This window comes from Stigmatopora nigra, chromosome 8 (genome assembly GCF_051989575.1).
Source record: "Stigmatopora nigra isolate UIUO_SnigA chromosome 8, RoL_Snig_1.1, whole genome shotgun sequence".
Lineage (NCBI taxonomy): Eukaryota > Metazoa > Chordata > Actinopteri > Syngnathiformes > Syngnathidae > Stigmatopora > Stigmatopora nigra.
This window is the reverse complement of record NC_135515.1, coordinates 11,581,552-11,593,757: the sequence shown is the minus strand read 5'-3', so window position 1 is coordinate 11,593,757 and position 12,206 is coordinate 11,581,552. Positions and strand designations below refer to the sequence as shown.

The 12,206-nt window shown below is 37.0% G+C and overlaps 2 protein-coding genes across 2 annotated transcripts in view; one reads left to right on the top strand and one right to left on the bottom strand.

The window, feature by feature from the left end:
- Positions 1–602: 602 nt before the first annotated feature.
- The window catches only part of tmem120ab (transmembrane protein 120Ab), a 29,466-nt gene continuing 17,862 nt past the window's right edge, over positions 603–12,206 (bottom strand). Inside the window, exons 2-16 of the mRNA XM_077723406.1 lie at positions 8,887–9,075; positions 8,694–8,808; positions 5,706–5,944; positions 4,788–5,604; positions 4,512–4,630; positions 4,298–4,408; positions 4,065–4,124; positions 3,599–3,694; positions 3,430–3,519; positions 2,537–2,602; positions 2,376–2,437; positions 2,207–2,299; positions 2,059–2,123; positions 1,785–1,853; positions 603–1,129 (exon numbers count right to left, since the gene is read on the bottom strand). Of these exons, the coding sequence (XP_077579532.1) occupies positions 1,016–1,129; positions 1,785–1,853; positions 2,059–2,123; positions 2,207–2,299; positions 2,376–2,437; positions 2,537–2,602; positions 3,430–3,519; positions 3,599–3,694; positions 4,065–4,124; positions 4,298–4,408; positions 4,512–4,630; positions 4,788–4,856 (1,014 nt within the window). The 5' untranslated portion in view covers positions 4,857–5,604; positions 5,706–5,944; positions 8,694–8,808; positions 8,887–9,075 and the 3' untranslated portion in view covers positions 603–1,015. The remainder of the gene's footprint in view (positions 1,130–1,784; positions 1,854–2,058; positions 2,124–2,206; positions 2,300–2,375; positions 2,438–2,536; positions 2,603–3,429; positions 3,520–3,598; positions 3,695–4,064; positions 4,125–4,297; positions 4,409–4,511; positions 4,631–4,787; positions 5,605–5,705; positions 5,945–8,693; positions 8,809–8,886; positions 9,076–12,206) is intronic.
- Positions 5,439–12,033, top strand: gdpd1 (glycerophosphodiester phosphodiesterase domain containing 1). The gene is made up of 11 exons (XM_077723407.1): positions 5,439–5,618; positions 5,709–5,858; positions 7,484–7,526; positions 7,596–7,731; positions 8,719–8,764; positions 8,933–9,054; positions 9,169–9,258; positions 9,365–9,498; positions 10,676–10,735; positions 10,806–10,857; positions 10,934–12,033. Exons 2-11 carry the CDS (start codon positions 5,723–5,725, stop codon positions 11,066–11,068), a joined length of 954 nt encoding a protein of 317 aa, XP_077579533.1. The 5' UTR covers positions 5,439–5,618; positions 5,709–5,722; the 3' UTR covers positions 11,069–12,033.

Below are 12,206 nucleotides of genomic sequence, written 5' to 3'. Positions count from 1 at the left end.
TATGGCATGTGCTTGTAGATATGATACGTGAGGTAGATGCGACGAGAAAGACAGAGCGATGGTGTTTTCATAAGCAGGCCACCCGGACAGCCGCATCGGGAACCATCTCGTATGCTCGTATCTCAAATATGTCTCGTATATCAAGGCAAAAAATTCTCTAACTTTTCCTCTTATCTCAAATTTATTGTATGTTGGGACACTCATATGTCGAGGGATTACTGTATTTGTTGGTTAATTTGGCTAGTTTATTCATAAGGCTATATTTCACGTAATATGTGACTGACTAGGCCGAATTGGAGTTTGCATTTTCTGCCTGGGCCTGTGTTGTTTTTTTCCGGGTACTCTGGTTCCCTCCCACATTCCAAAGACATGCATGGTAGGCTGATTGGACACTCTAAATAGCCCTGAGGTATGAGTGTGGGTGTGAATGGTTGTTTCTGTCCTTGTGCCCTGTGATTGGCTGGCCAGCAATTCAGTGTGTCTCAGGCCGAAAGTCAGCTGTGATAGGCTCCACCGCACCCCGTGACCCTAGTGAGGATAAAGTGGTTCAGAAAATGAGCTGAGATGAGATAATTTATTTACAAAACACAACAAAACAATTTTAAACTGTACGTACTCCATGAATGAATCGAAAAAGGGACATCCTGAGATATATTATATATAATTCATAAAGTAATATTTCATAAAGTTAAAAAACAAATACTCAAAAGGTCATCAATTTACTCATGTCCTATTTAAGCAAAGCTGATGTACTGAGTGGAAGCCCTGAGTTATTTTTGGTATGCTTAGGTAAAACTGAATAAATAATCATGTACATGGGTTTATTATACTACAACTTCTACCCTCAAATGAAAGCACAGATAATTATACAACATGTAATACATGTAATCAAAAAACTGCAAGATAATTTAAATCAAATTATAATTTGAATTTCACAGCAGCTTTGTTGTGGATCAGGACACTGATTCCCATACATTTATTAATGGATAAAATGAACTGAATCTATTGTTTTTTATTATAGAATCTTTGTTTTCTGATTCCTCTTCTTAAACTTCTGATGGACCACAGCAAGAGTCGTGAAGAAGTTTCCCAAGAAGACAATAAAGAAGGAGAGGCCACACACCAAGACCTGGCATCAATAAGAAAATATAAAGATAAGCCACAGATTCATTTCCAGTTTAAGAAACATATACTTTATAATGGGGCGACCCAGCGGCTGAGTGGTAAGTGCGTTGGCCTCACAGTCGGGGTCCTGGGTTCAAATCCAGGCCAGTCCACTTGCGTGGAGTTTGCATGTTCTGCATGCGTGGGTTTCCTTCCGGGTACTCTGGTTACCTCCCTCATTCCAAAAACATGCATGGTAGGCTGATTGGACACTCTAAATTGCCCCTAGGTATGAGTGTGAGCGTGAAGGATTGTTTGTCTCTTTGTGCCCTGCGATTGGCTGGCCACCAATTCAGGGTGTCCCCTGCTTCTGGGCCCAAATGAGCTGGGAGAGGCTCCAGCACCACCCGCAACCCTAGTGTGGATAAAGCGCTTCAAAAAATGTGATGGGAGATACTTTATAATGGAGCGGCAATTTAACTTGGTTTGTTTAATCATTGTTATTCGATTTAGGGAAGATTTCATCTGGAAAATCACCCTAGAAATACAAACTATGTATCCCTAATCAAAACAGTTGTCATTTTTTTTTTTGAAAAATTGTAATACTGTGAACATATTTCTGTTCAATTCTGAATTGGACGACTCAGGGGAAGTGAAAACTGGTCTGTGTGAGTGCTAACCTGCCATTCTCTACAATCTGGGAGCTGAGCCATCCTGAAGAGAGACAGGCTGTTGAACAGTTGCCAAAACTGCAAGACAAAATAGGAGCTATTGTGTTTGTTTTTAAGTGTAAAACACAAACACAACTAAAGTTTTAAACAGACATATCAAACCTTATCAAATCTTGTCATATGTAAACCTACTGAATACTAGTGTGTTCCGTATCGTCTAAGGAACAATGACAAAGCGCAATTGTCATGTGCTCATGTGGGACTTATTTGATAGTATACTCACATGACCAAAAAACAGGAAGGGCAAAAGAAACGTCAGTCCTTTCCACATCCAGGATTGAAATCCCTCTGAAAAAAAAACATTATTTTTATTCTCTCAACATCCTTATATGTGTGAGAAGATGGAGACAGAGTTTGTTTGTGAATCTTACCGACAGTAAGATCCATGTTGTGTCTTTCTCCGAGCGTTCTGAGTCTGTACAGACATCCACTCTGATAATAGCACTGCAGACATTGAACAAAGCCTGCATTTTCATGAAGACATGTTCAAAAATCTAAACATAAGTCATTTGTTTCACTTCTCTTAAGAGTTGATCTTACTTTGGTAAAGGGAGTAAGCCAAGAATTGATTCCTGAATATCTTGTACAAGTTGCCATCTGGCCTATAATATAGAAAGGAGATAATTTGATGAGATAGTATTCAAAAATTTGGTATAAAAATATAAACTGTGTGTTGGCTGTTATTCTACGTATTTACCCACCATGTGAGCATTACACCAGACAAAAAAGCTGAGATGTAATGATGGAACACCCACCAGCCTTTGATTCTGTAAATAAGATGACAAAATAAAAATTAACTTTAGTAATAACTTTTTGAAAGTGCAAATTACTTCAGGATTACAACCATCAGCATTCCCAATCATACAGCCTCCAACGGGAATTGAGCCCTCTCCTGCCCGCACCTAAATCAGGCAACACTTGAAGAGATAAGAGGTATGGGAAATGATTGGAAGAAAAGTAAAAAAAATAAACAAAACTTACTAATTTTAAAAAGAAATGAGAACCATTTATACTCTTTAGAGGGATTTGATTACATTTAGATCAAGGGTGTCAGACTCGGGTTCGTTCGCGGGCCGCTTAAAAGTCAACTTGATTTCACGTAGACGATTTTAGATATAATATTGAGATTTAAAAAAAAAAAAATGGATTAAAAGAACTGGATTAAAAGCCCTGAAGATTCATATTCATATTTTTTTATAGATCTAAAACAATGTTTGTTTTAGCTTTTTTTAATAGATTTTTAGATTTTACAAAGTGATTTTTGAACTAAAAACAAAGAAAAAATTGGTTAAAAATTATAATTATTGATTTAAAAGGGGGGAAATTAGCAAATTTAGCATAGAAAAATCTCATATCCCATTGGAGCCCATCCGGGCCGGAAGAGGGGGAAAATCCTGAATCGGTGGCCAGCCAATCGCAGGGCAGAAGGAGACAGAGAACATTGCACGCTCACAGGGGCAATTTAGAATGTCCAATCAGCCTACCATGCATGTTTTTGGCATGATGCAGGACACCAAAGTACCCGGAGGAAACCCACGCAGGCCTAGAGAGAACATGCGTTAGAAAACCTGTGAAGTACAATATAGGTTTTTACCTAGACCCATTGGTGATGAGAACACTTTCCCTGATAGTCAATGTGCAGTAATACCAGACCAGTAGAAAATTGAGGATAGCATCAAGAAATCTGAAGCCATGGAAGTTAACACAAATATTACATTGACATGCATGGAAGGATGGCATATTTGCTATATGCTAATTCTTACCTGTAGCTCACGAAGAAATAGCATATGAATGAAAACAGCAGCATGATGAATGTAAGATACAGCTTGAATTTCTCATATTCATCTTTGTAGGCAAATCTGACAAATAGATGTCAAATTATTTTATATATATATATATATATATATATATATATATATATATATATATATATATATATATATATATATATATATATATATATATATATATATATATATATATATATATATATATATATATATATATATATATATATATATATATATATATATATATATATATATATATATATATATATATATATATATATATATATATATATATATATATATATATATATATATATATATATATATATATATATATATATATATATATATATATATATATATATATATATATATATATATATATATATATATATATCACTTTACAGACCTTTGGAAAAACAATAATAAGAGAACTTACTTTAACTGTTTGCTGAAAAGAGTTACATTCACATTTCCAAGAACCAGACTGAGGTACATCCTGAAACACAAATATAGATTGACCCTTGTCCTTATTTCATTCTTTGTACATGTATAGTAACAAAGAATCAAATCAAAGTATAACATTTGAACTGCAACCATGTTTTTTTATTAACTTATGTGTTGTACAAACTCTTAGAAGTTCAGTAATATTAGAAAATTGGAATTTTTCACCCATTTTTCCTGGGGAGGAATGCTTCCATTTCAAATAAAGCATTCGTTTGTATCTTTATTTTGTCTTTCATTTCATCAAGGGAATCTTCTTTTGACATCTCTTTTCTGTGCCTAGTGGATGACACAGAACACATGACCAAGGTTACATCACTCATATATCTGTGGTGGCATAATATATTGGAATTTGTCTGAAAGCCTCCGTATTCACAATTACTTTTTCACTTGAGAGGACATCTCCTTGAGTCTTGTTTTTTGAAGGCAAATGGCAGACAAAAAGCTCTTTTGGAGTTCAGAAATTTCATCCAGTTTTTGGAGGTATATTCTGTGTGTCTCCTAAATAAAAACAAAAAGAGCAACAAATATTAAATAGAAAATTATATAGTTCACAGTTCATCTTGTAGAGTTCTCACCTTGGGAATCATAAAGTATCTGTGCAAACATATGAAAAAAATGAAAACTTTGACAAATAATGAACAAAGATGTTGATTACCTGAGTGTGATGATATTCCTCTTCTAGACATTCCCAATGCAGTAAAAGATCAGCTACATTTTGTGACATTTTGTGATATATTTGCTCTTCCCTTGATTTAAACTGAAACACTTGTGTCAAGTTTAAATAGAATTACGTGTTCAAATTAAAAGACCAGCACATGATATGCCACGGCATTATTCCTCAGGGTGTGTATGTCATTATCATGGATAGTTTATTGCACAGTGAACTTTGACTGGTGCACATGTTGAAAATTCTCATATGGACATTGTTCCAAGGAATCTCTCTTTTTCTAGCACTGTGTTACAATGACTACAACGATTGATTCATGAAAAAGGAAAAAAAAAGCTTTCATTAATGCTATATATAGACTAAGGCAAAACAGCCCTGCTGTAAAGTGAAGAATATGTAATATTGTGTCAACTCATCTCTGTCTCTGTCGTTATGTTAGCCGAGTAATACAATGTGATTTGTGTATGTGCAGTTATTGATGTTTTTTTACTACTATAGTAGTGCGGGGTAAACCAGTCCTCAAAGACAACAAAGGATCACTTGCCCTCACATCAGCACATCTCATCTATCCAGTAGATGGCGATAATGAATCTCTATGGTGGTTGGTCAACTTGTTTATGACGCAGTCACGAAGAAGAAAATCCATATACAACGCCAATACACGTTAGAAGGCGGTGGCTGTCAAACACAGCTGATCGGTTGACGGACTTATCAGAACAATATACATATACACTGTAAATGCACGTGAACCTTTAGTATCGAGAACGGACACTCAAACGGCCAATGTGCGGCTAAAGAAGGGATACTGCGGAGAAAAGGGTAAGCGTTAGTCTCGACCGGACCAAACATGGTACAGATGTTTACATATAATAGGCTAATGAACAAATGGCGCTTGTTTATTCGTACCAGGTCATCGTGGCAAAATGTATGGTGCCGTCTACGTCCTATCAACCGTGACAGGTTACGTCCTCACCTCCGCGTTGCTGCTCAAATGTCCAACTCTTCTGCATCGGAAGAAGAGGGAGAGGTTCCACAGCAAACACATTTCCCATCGTGGAGGTAAGGTCAGCAGTGAATGATCATTATGAGCAGCAATCAAGTCTCTCCGCATGGCAAAAAAAATTGAAATTCAGTCTCAAAAGATCCTATAGAAGAGAGATTTACTACATTAAAAAGAATCTACCTAATCGTGAAGCTTTCTATTCTACAAGCAGGGGGGCCTTCGCCGGTCCCACCTGCTTGTTTCGACCCAAAAGAGAATTGCTGCACTATTAAATGTATAAAAGTGTTTAACAAATAAAAGATGGACTTTACACACTTAAAGAAGGTCAAGAAAGGGTTAGGGGTTATTATTAGGATATGACAGCTGTTTCTGGCCACCATAAAAAATTTAAACTCTCTACGTTGCATGGTTTGTACAAAGATGGCGAGAGAATCTTAACAAATACATACACACACACACCCATAAATCACGCTTTATAAGGATTGTAGATAAGAAAATGACAATATTGTGAACTAAAATGTCAAAACAGATTTCAATTTCGGAATGCCCGCTATCTCAATACCAGCGGCGGTCCTTGCATTTTTTGGTGACGCCTTCAATCCAACCCTCAAACTATTTTATGGCTATAGAAACTCTACTGCATCTACAGCTGCAACACATAAAAAACAATCAATAATAACCTCATACATTTAGAATTTTATTAAGGAATATAGCCATATTCTACTTACCAAAAATCCTTTAACTGTACACTATCCATCCTCCTTTCTTTCTTCCTTCTTTTTTATCATCATCAAAGCTAATGCTGAAAGTCGGGACTGTCCTGTTGTATTTCTGGCATACGTTTTTATTCGATTTAGTACTGAAAATGTCTGTTGCCGGTTGTGACAGATTTGCTTGCTTTGGAGTTGTCCGACCTTTCTTAATGATATCCAGCTTTTCTCTTGATGGCTTTAAATCAACACAACAATATATTTACTTGTGCAGCTCGCTCCAGATACAGTTTGGTAGCTTTGGCCCGCCTACTCTATCCCCAGTCAATCAAAATTGGTGAAAGCGATGACGTATACCAACGCCAACGAGAAGGCAATGACGTATCCCTACGCTTGCGACAAGGCATTGTAGCGTTGCCAACTCGAAATCTGGTTAAAGCCACAGTCTTATCAACACTTGTTTAATGCAGCAGAGCCCGCAGAACTGATTGTGAAGGCCTTGAGGCAGATTTCTCACCTTGGCAACAAATAATGGCTGAAATGTGATTGGTTAAATGCTTCAATATGAAAACACACATCTGGAAGCAGTGCAACCAGGGTGAAAAAGCAATGAGATGAAGCTAACAGACAATTTGGAATTATTTAATAAGTATTGATGGACAAAATATAATGTAGGATTTAGATATTTCTTAGGCCAGCAGAGAAGACCTTGAAGGCCTGCCACTGCTCAATACTAATGTGTAATGAAAGACTAGAAGTTGAAAAACAACATAAAAATAATTGTAAATTTAAAACAGAAAGGAATCAAGGTCAGACAAAGGGAGGTCATGTTTTTTTTAAGTTTGCCCAGATAACCTTGCCTACGTACAGCTACTATATCATTCTAAAGTCTTCATAATATTGTGTTCATTTAATATTGCTCATATAGACGACAAAACAATGGTATCGTGATTGTCCTGTCTGCATTGCAGGAGCAGCAGAGAACCTGGAGAACACTATGGCAGCTTTCAAACAGTAAGTTGAACTTCGAACCCAATCGTGAGGTGAAAGTTTACAACATTTTGTATATGGTGTTCCACACAGCGCCGTGGAACTTGGTACGGACATGTTGGAGCTCGACTGCCACTTGACAAAGGATGAGCAGGTTGTGGTGTCGCATGACCCACATCTGCAGCGAGCAACTGGCATTAACGCCTACATCTCTGATATGGCATATGCGGTAAGTAACTGCGATGGGACATGGTGTTTTGTTGAAAAGATTCAATTCGCTCATGCTTTTATTGAACAATGGTGGACAGAAATTGACCATGCACCTGAGGTTTTAATATCTCAAGTTTACATTAGCACTGTTCAGGGTATGTTGTTGGATGTCCAGATGTATATTTTAGTGGTTTGGTCTACATTTGAAATGGTTTTGGAGCCTATTCCACATGTAGTTCAAGTCTGCGGGCCGAATACAACTTAATTTGAGATCAAGCGGCCTGGACCAGTAAACTCATTGCAAAATTACATAGAACTAACAATAAGCCCACTTTTTTTCCTTTGTATTAGTCACTAATACTAATAATTAGTGCAAAGAATGAGTAAATTATCAAAATGTTTATAAACAGAATTTTCCTTTTACATTATGAACAATATATTATGAACAAGAGAATAACATAAGAACATAAATAAATGTCAATTCATGTTGTCTGCACGTACTAAAACACTGCGCTCCCTAGCGGATAATACAAGAACTACAAATTTTAAAGAAAATTCATTTTTTTATACAATGCAGCTTTCTTCCCCGGGCCGTACCAAACCACCAGACGGGCCGAATCCGGCCCGCGGGCCGTATATTTGACACCCCTGCTAATAATTAGTATGTCACATGATGGCCTTGAACTAGATTTCTTAATCTTTTATCAGGAATTCATTATAATCTTTATCTCAATGTTTGATTTAAGTGATATGTAAAATTCAATAAAAGAGAAAAAATGTCATTTGCTCCAAGGTCAAACTGTTTGCATAATATATGACCAGTGTAAGCAATAATTTGAGTCACCTTTTGAAAGACTCAATATACTCTAGCCAGATAAGTTAATTAACCTTTATAAAGTATTTGGAACAATCGGCATGTTATTTCATGTAACTCCATTCTTGCTTTCTCAATAACGTTTACATAGCACTCACTCACTTTACCTTGCCTTTTGACCTTATGCTGTAGGAGTTACCACCATACCTCTGCAAGCTGGCTGTAACCTTTCAAAAGGGTGAGTATTCCAGGCCACTGCCACAATAAATCACACTGCAAACACTATAAAATAATAAAAGTCTCACTTATGTTCGATTACATAATTCCTATTCATTTCTCTATCGCGAGGAACAAACTTACTGCCGCATCAGCTAAAGCTGTTATCAACTCGTCCTTGTCCATGCAGAGTGTTTTTGCGAGGGAGGAGAGGATAAACGCATTCCTCTGCTCAAGGATGTTTTCGAGGCATTCCCCAACATTCCCGTCAATGTTGACATCAAGGTCAACGACGACACGCTTATCAGGAAGGTGCCTGCGATTTATGCCACTCTGAAACAAATAATAGTATCAATGACCCTCTTGTGGCAAATCAAGGTCTTATGCACGTTACGTGTAGATTTATCTTGTGCATTTGCACGGCAGGTGTCGGAGCTGGTGGTAAAATATGACCGAGAGCATTTAACGGTGTGGGGCAACGCAAGCAACCAGATTGTTAGAAAATGTTACAAAGAGGTTTGTATTTCCTGGGCACCAGTCGATCTAAATCGATGTGATTATTGCAAAATAATCACTTTAAGAGTCTAATATTTCCTGACCATCTCGGATTTGTTTTTTGCAGAATCCTCGCATTCCGGTCTTGTTTAGCTTTCCCAGAGTGTTGCAGTTGTTGGGCTTCTTCTATACTGGCCTTCTCCCTTTTGTTCCATTAAAGGAACAATTCTTGGAAATCCCAATGCCCAATATTGTGAACAAGTAAGTGCACTTTTCACACACTTTGTAATGGACTGCCATATTCCAAATTGGAATCTTTTTTTTATGATGGGGTTCCATATGAAGCTTTGATAAGAAAGACAAGATAAGAAATTACATTTTCTTTAGAACTGCTAGTATCAATTATTTAATTGATGATTTATATCATATTTTAGCAAAATAGTAAATACCAAACATTTCATGTGCTGCAGAATAATTGTGGTAAGTGTTAGCACTCCACATTACCTGAGGCCAAGATTGCGCTTTCAAAATGAGCTTTAAATATATAAATATAATTATATTTCAAACTGGACGCCACCCCCCGATGGTGCCATAGTCCTTCCACCTGACTTTGGATAGGGCAGTCTGGGTTCGATTCCGACTCGGTGGAAGTGTGAGTGCTTGTCTGACTCTATGTGCCTTACGACTGATTGGCGACCAGTCTAGGGTGTAGTCTGCCTCTCACCCGAAGTCAGTTGGGTTAGTCTCCAGCACCCCTTTTGAGGATGGGCGGTATGGAAGATGAATGAATGAATTTCGAACTTGCACCGTTCGAATGCTCGCTCACACTGGAGTCTGAACACTGTTGCCAATAGAGGGCGGTGTAGCCTCACAAATAAATTAAAACGTATTTTTTATATATATAGCACTCTAAAAACACACCATAATAGCAGCAAAGTTTAAATCAACTTTTTTTTCCTAATTGAATAACTCAATTTAATCGTTGTCAACTTGCGTTTAAATCTGTCAGCAGAGCAAAAACACGTTTTGTAGCCATGACAGTCAATTTCTGTTCGAAAAGAAAATATATTGTACTGGCCCTTTCGATTGATTTGAAAATGGATTATGGACCTTAAAGACAAGAAATTGCCCAGGGCTACGATACTGCTTATATTTTATTTGAAAAAAAATAGTGCAGTAATCCATCGATTATCGCGGTTAATTTAGATCAGACATGGCCGTAGAAATTAACAATCGGTAAGCAGGGTCACCACTTTTTTTTTTTTTTACTTCAGTGCTGAGTCCTAGTAGCAAGCGAGGACATTTTTATGAATTTACAAAAAAAATTGCATTAAAAACACATATTTCCCCAGAAAATAATCTGCGATATAGTGAAGCCGTGATAGTTGAAGCCGCAATATTTGAGGGATTGCTGTTCTCTACATTTTCGTTTTCACAGACTGTATGATCCTGATCGAATAACCAAAAGTCAGCGCCTCATCACCTGGCTTGCAGACAGGTGAGTCACACAGTAAGAGCAATCCCCCTTGATAGCCTTACTGATTATCATTCATTTATTTTCTTTGCAGATTGTTGATGAGGAAAGCTCTCTTTCAGCATCTCACTGCCAGGGGAATACAGGTGAACACAAATCGAATCCATCAATCCGTTCCTCTTTTAGTTGTTTTGCCTATTTTTAAAAAAAATCTGGTTTCAGGTGTATATTTGGGTGCTAAACGACGAAGAGGACTTCAAGAGGGCATTCGATTTGGGAGCAACAGGAGTTATGACAGATTTTCCCACTAGGCTTAAAGAATACTTGGATCAGAATGGCCCATCTATGCCTCGTTGACTGACATTGAGTTGGCTAAAATGCACCAATAACATTGAGCTCCCGAAAAATAGAGGTTCTTTTTTTAATTGAGACCTTTCTTCTTGATTATCATTAACACGGAAGCTTGATCATTTTACTTGAATGTACTTGCACTACTCCTGCATTGCTTGTCCAATGCTGATGTGGCTGCCAATCACAATTTACCTCACATTTTGTATCATAGCAGATTCTTTGTATTGGTCCCTTTGTAATCTCTTGTCTCCAGAACAAATTTTTTTATTTAGTAATAGAGATGGCTGAGAAATTTTAATTTCAATCAACATGGCTATCACAGTGGGTATTAGCCACTGTCAGTATGTTTATGAAAACACTGGGAATTTGAAACATTTCATGTTTCTTTTCATGAGTTCCAAAGCATTTTAGGGGCTTTGTTGAATGTAGTTTCAGAGGAATCCTTGCCATTTGTTGTTTATTGTTCCCACTGATTGCTTGTGATCGGCTGGCCACTGACCGATTCAGGGTTTCCCTCGCCTCTGGCCCAAAGTCAGCTGGGATAGGCTCCAGCACGCCCCGCGACTTTAGTGGGGATAAAGCGATCCAGAAAATTAATGAAAGAAACGATCCTTACGGCACTTGTTAAGATGCACAGATGATGGATAAATGTACAAATGGTACAAATGGCATTTATTAAGTAAAATTTCTCAGTCTTATTTATTGTTGCGGATCTTAAACTATTGAAATTGTTGCTGATTTTTCTTTGTGTGATCTTTGCATGCACGATTGAGTTATGAGTGTTTGGGTGATTTGAATTTAATGTTAAAAGAAAACCACTCATTTCATGTGAGAATTTTTTTTTTCTCACCAATTTTGTGGGATGAATAAAATATGTGCATCTTTGTCTATTTCTGAGGGATGCATTTTTTAAAATTTCTGTGCTCATGTATAATTATACAATAATTAAAACATTTTTATTTGACTTGGAATGGCAGTGACATCATTTTAGTAATTCAGGATTTAACCACTAGGGAGAAACAGCAAGTTGTAAACAGACTGCAAAGAGAGCGTCACCACCATTGAAAACACATTTGAGCTTCATTTACAAACCACTTAATGGTTCACATTTAAACATATTATTTGTATTTTTTACATTATCGAA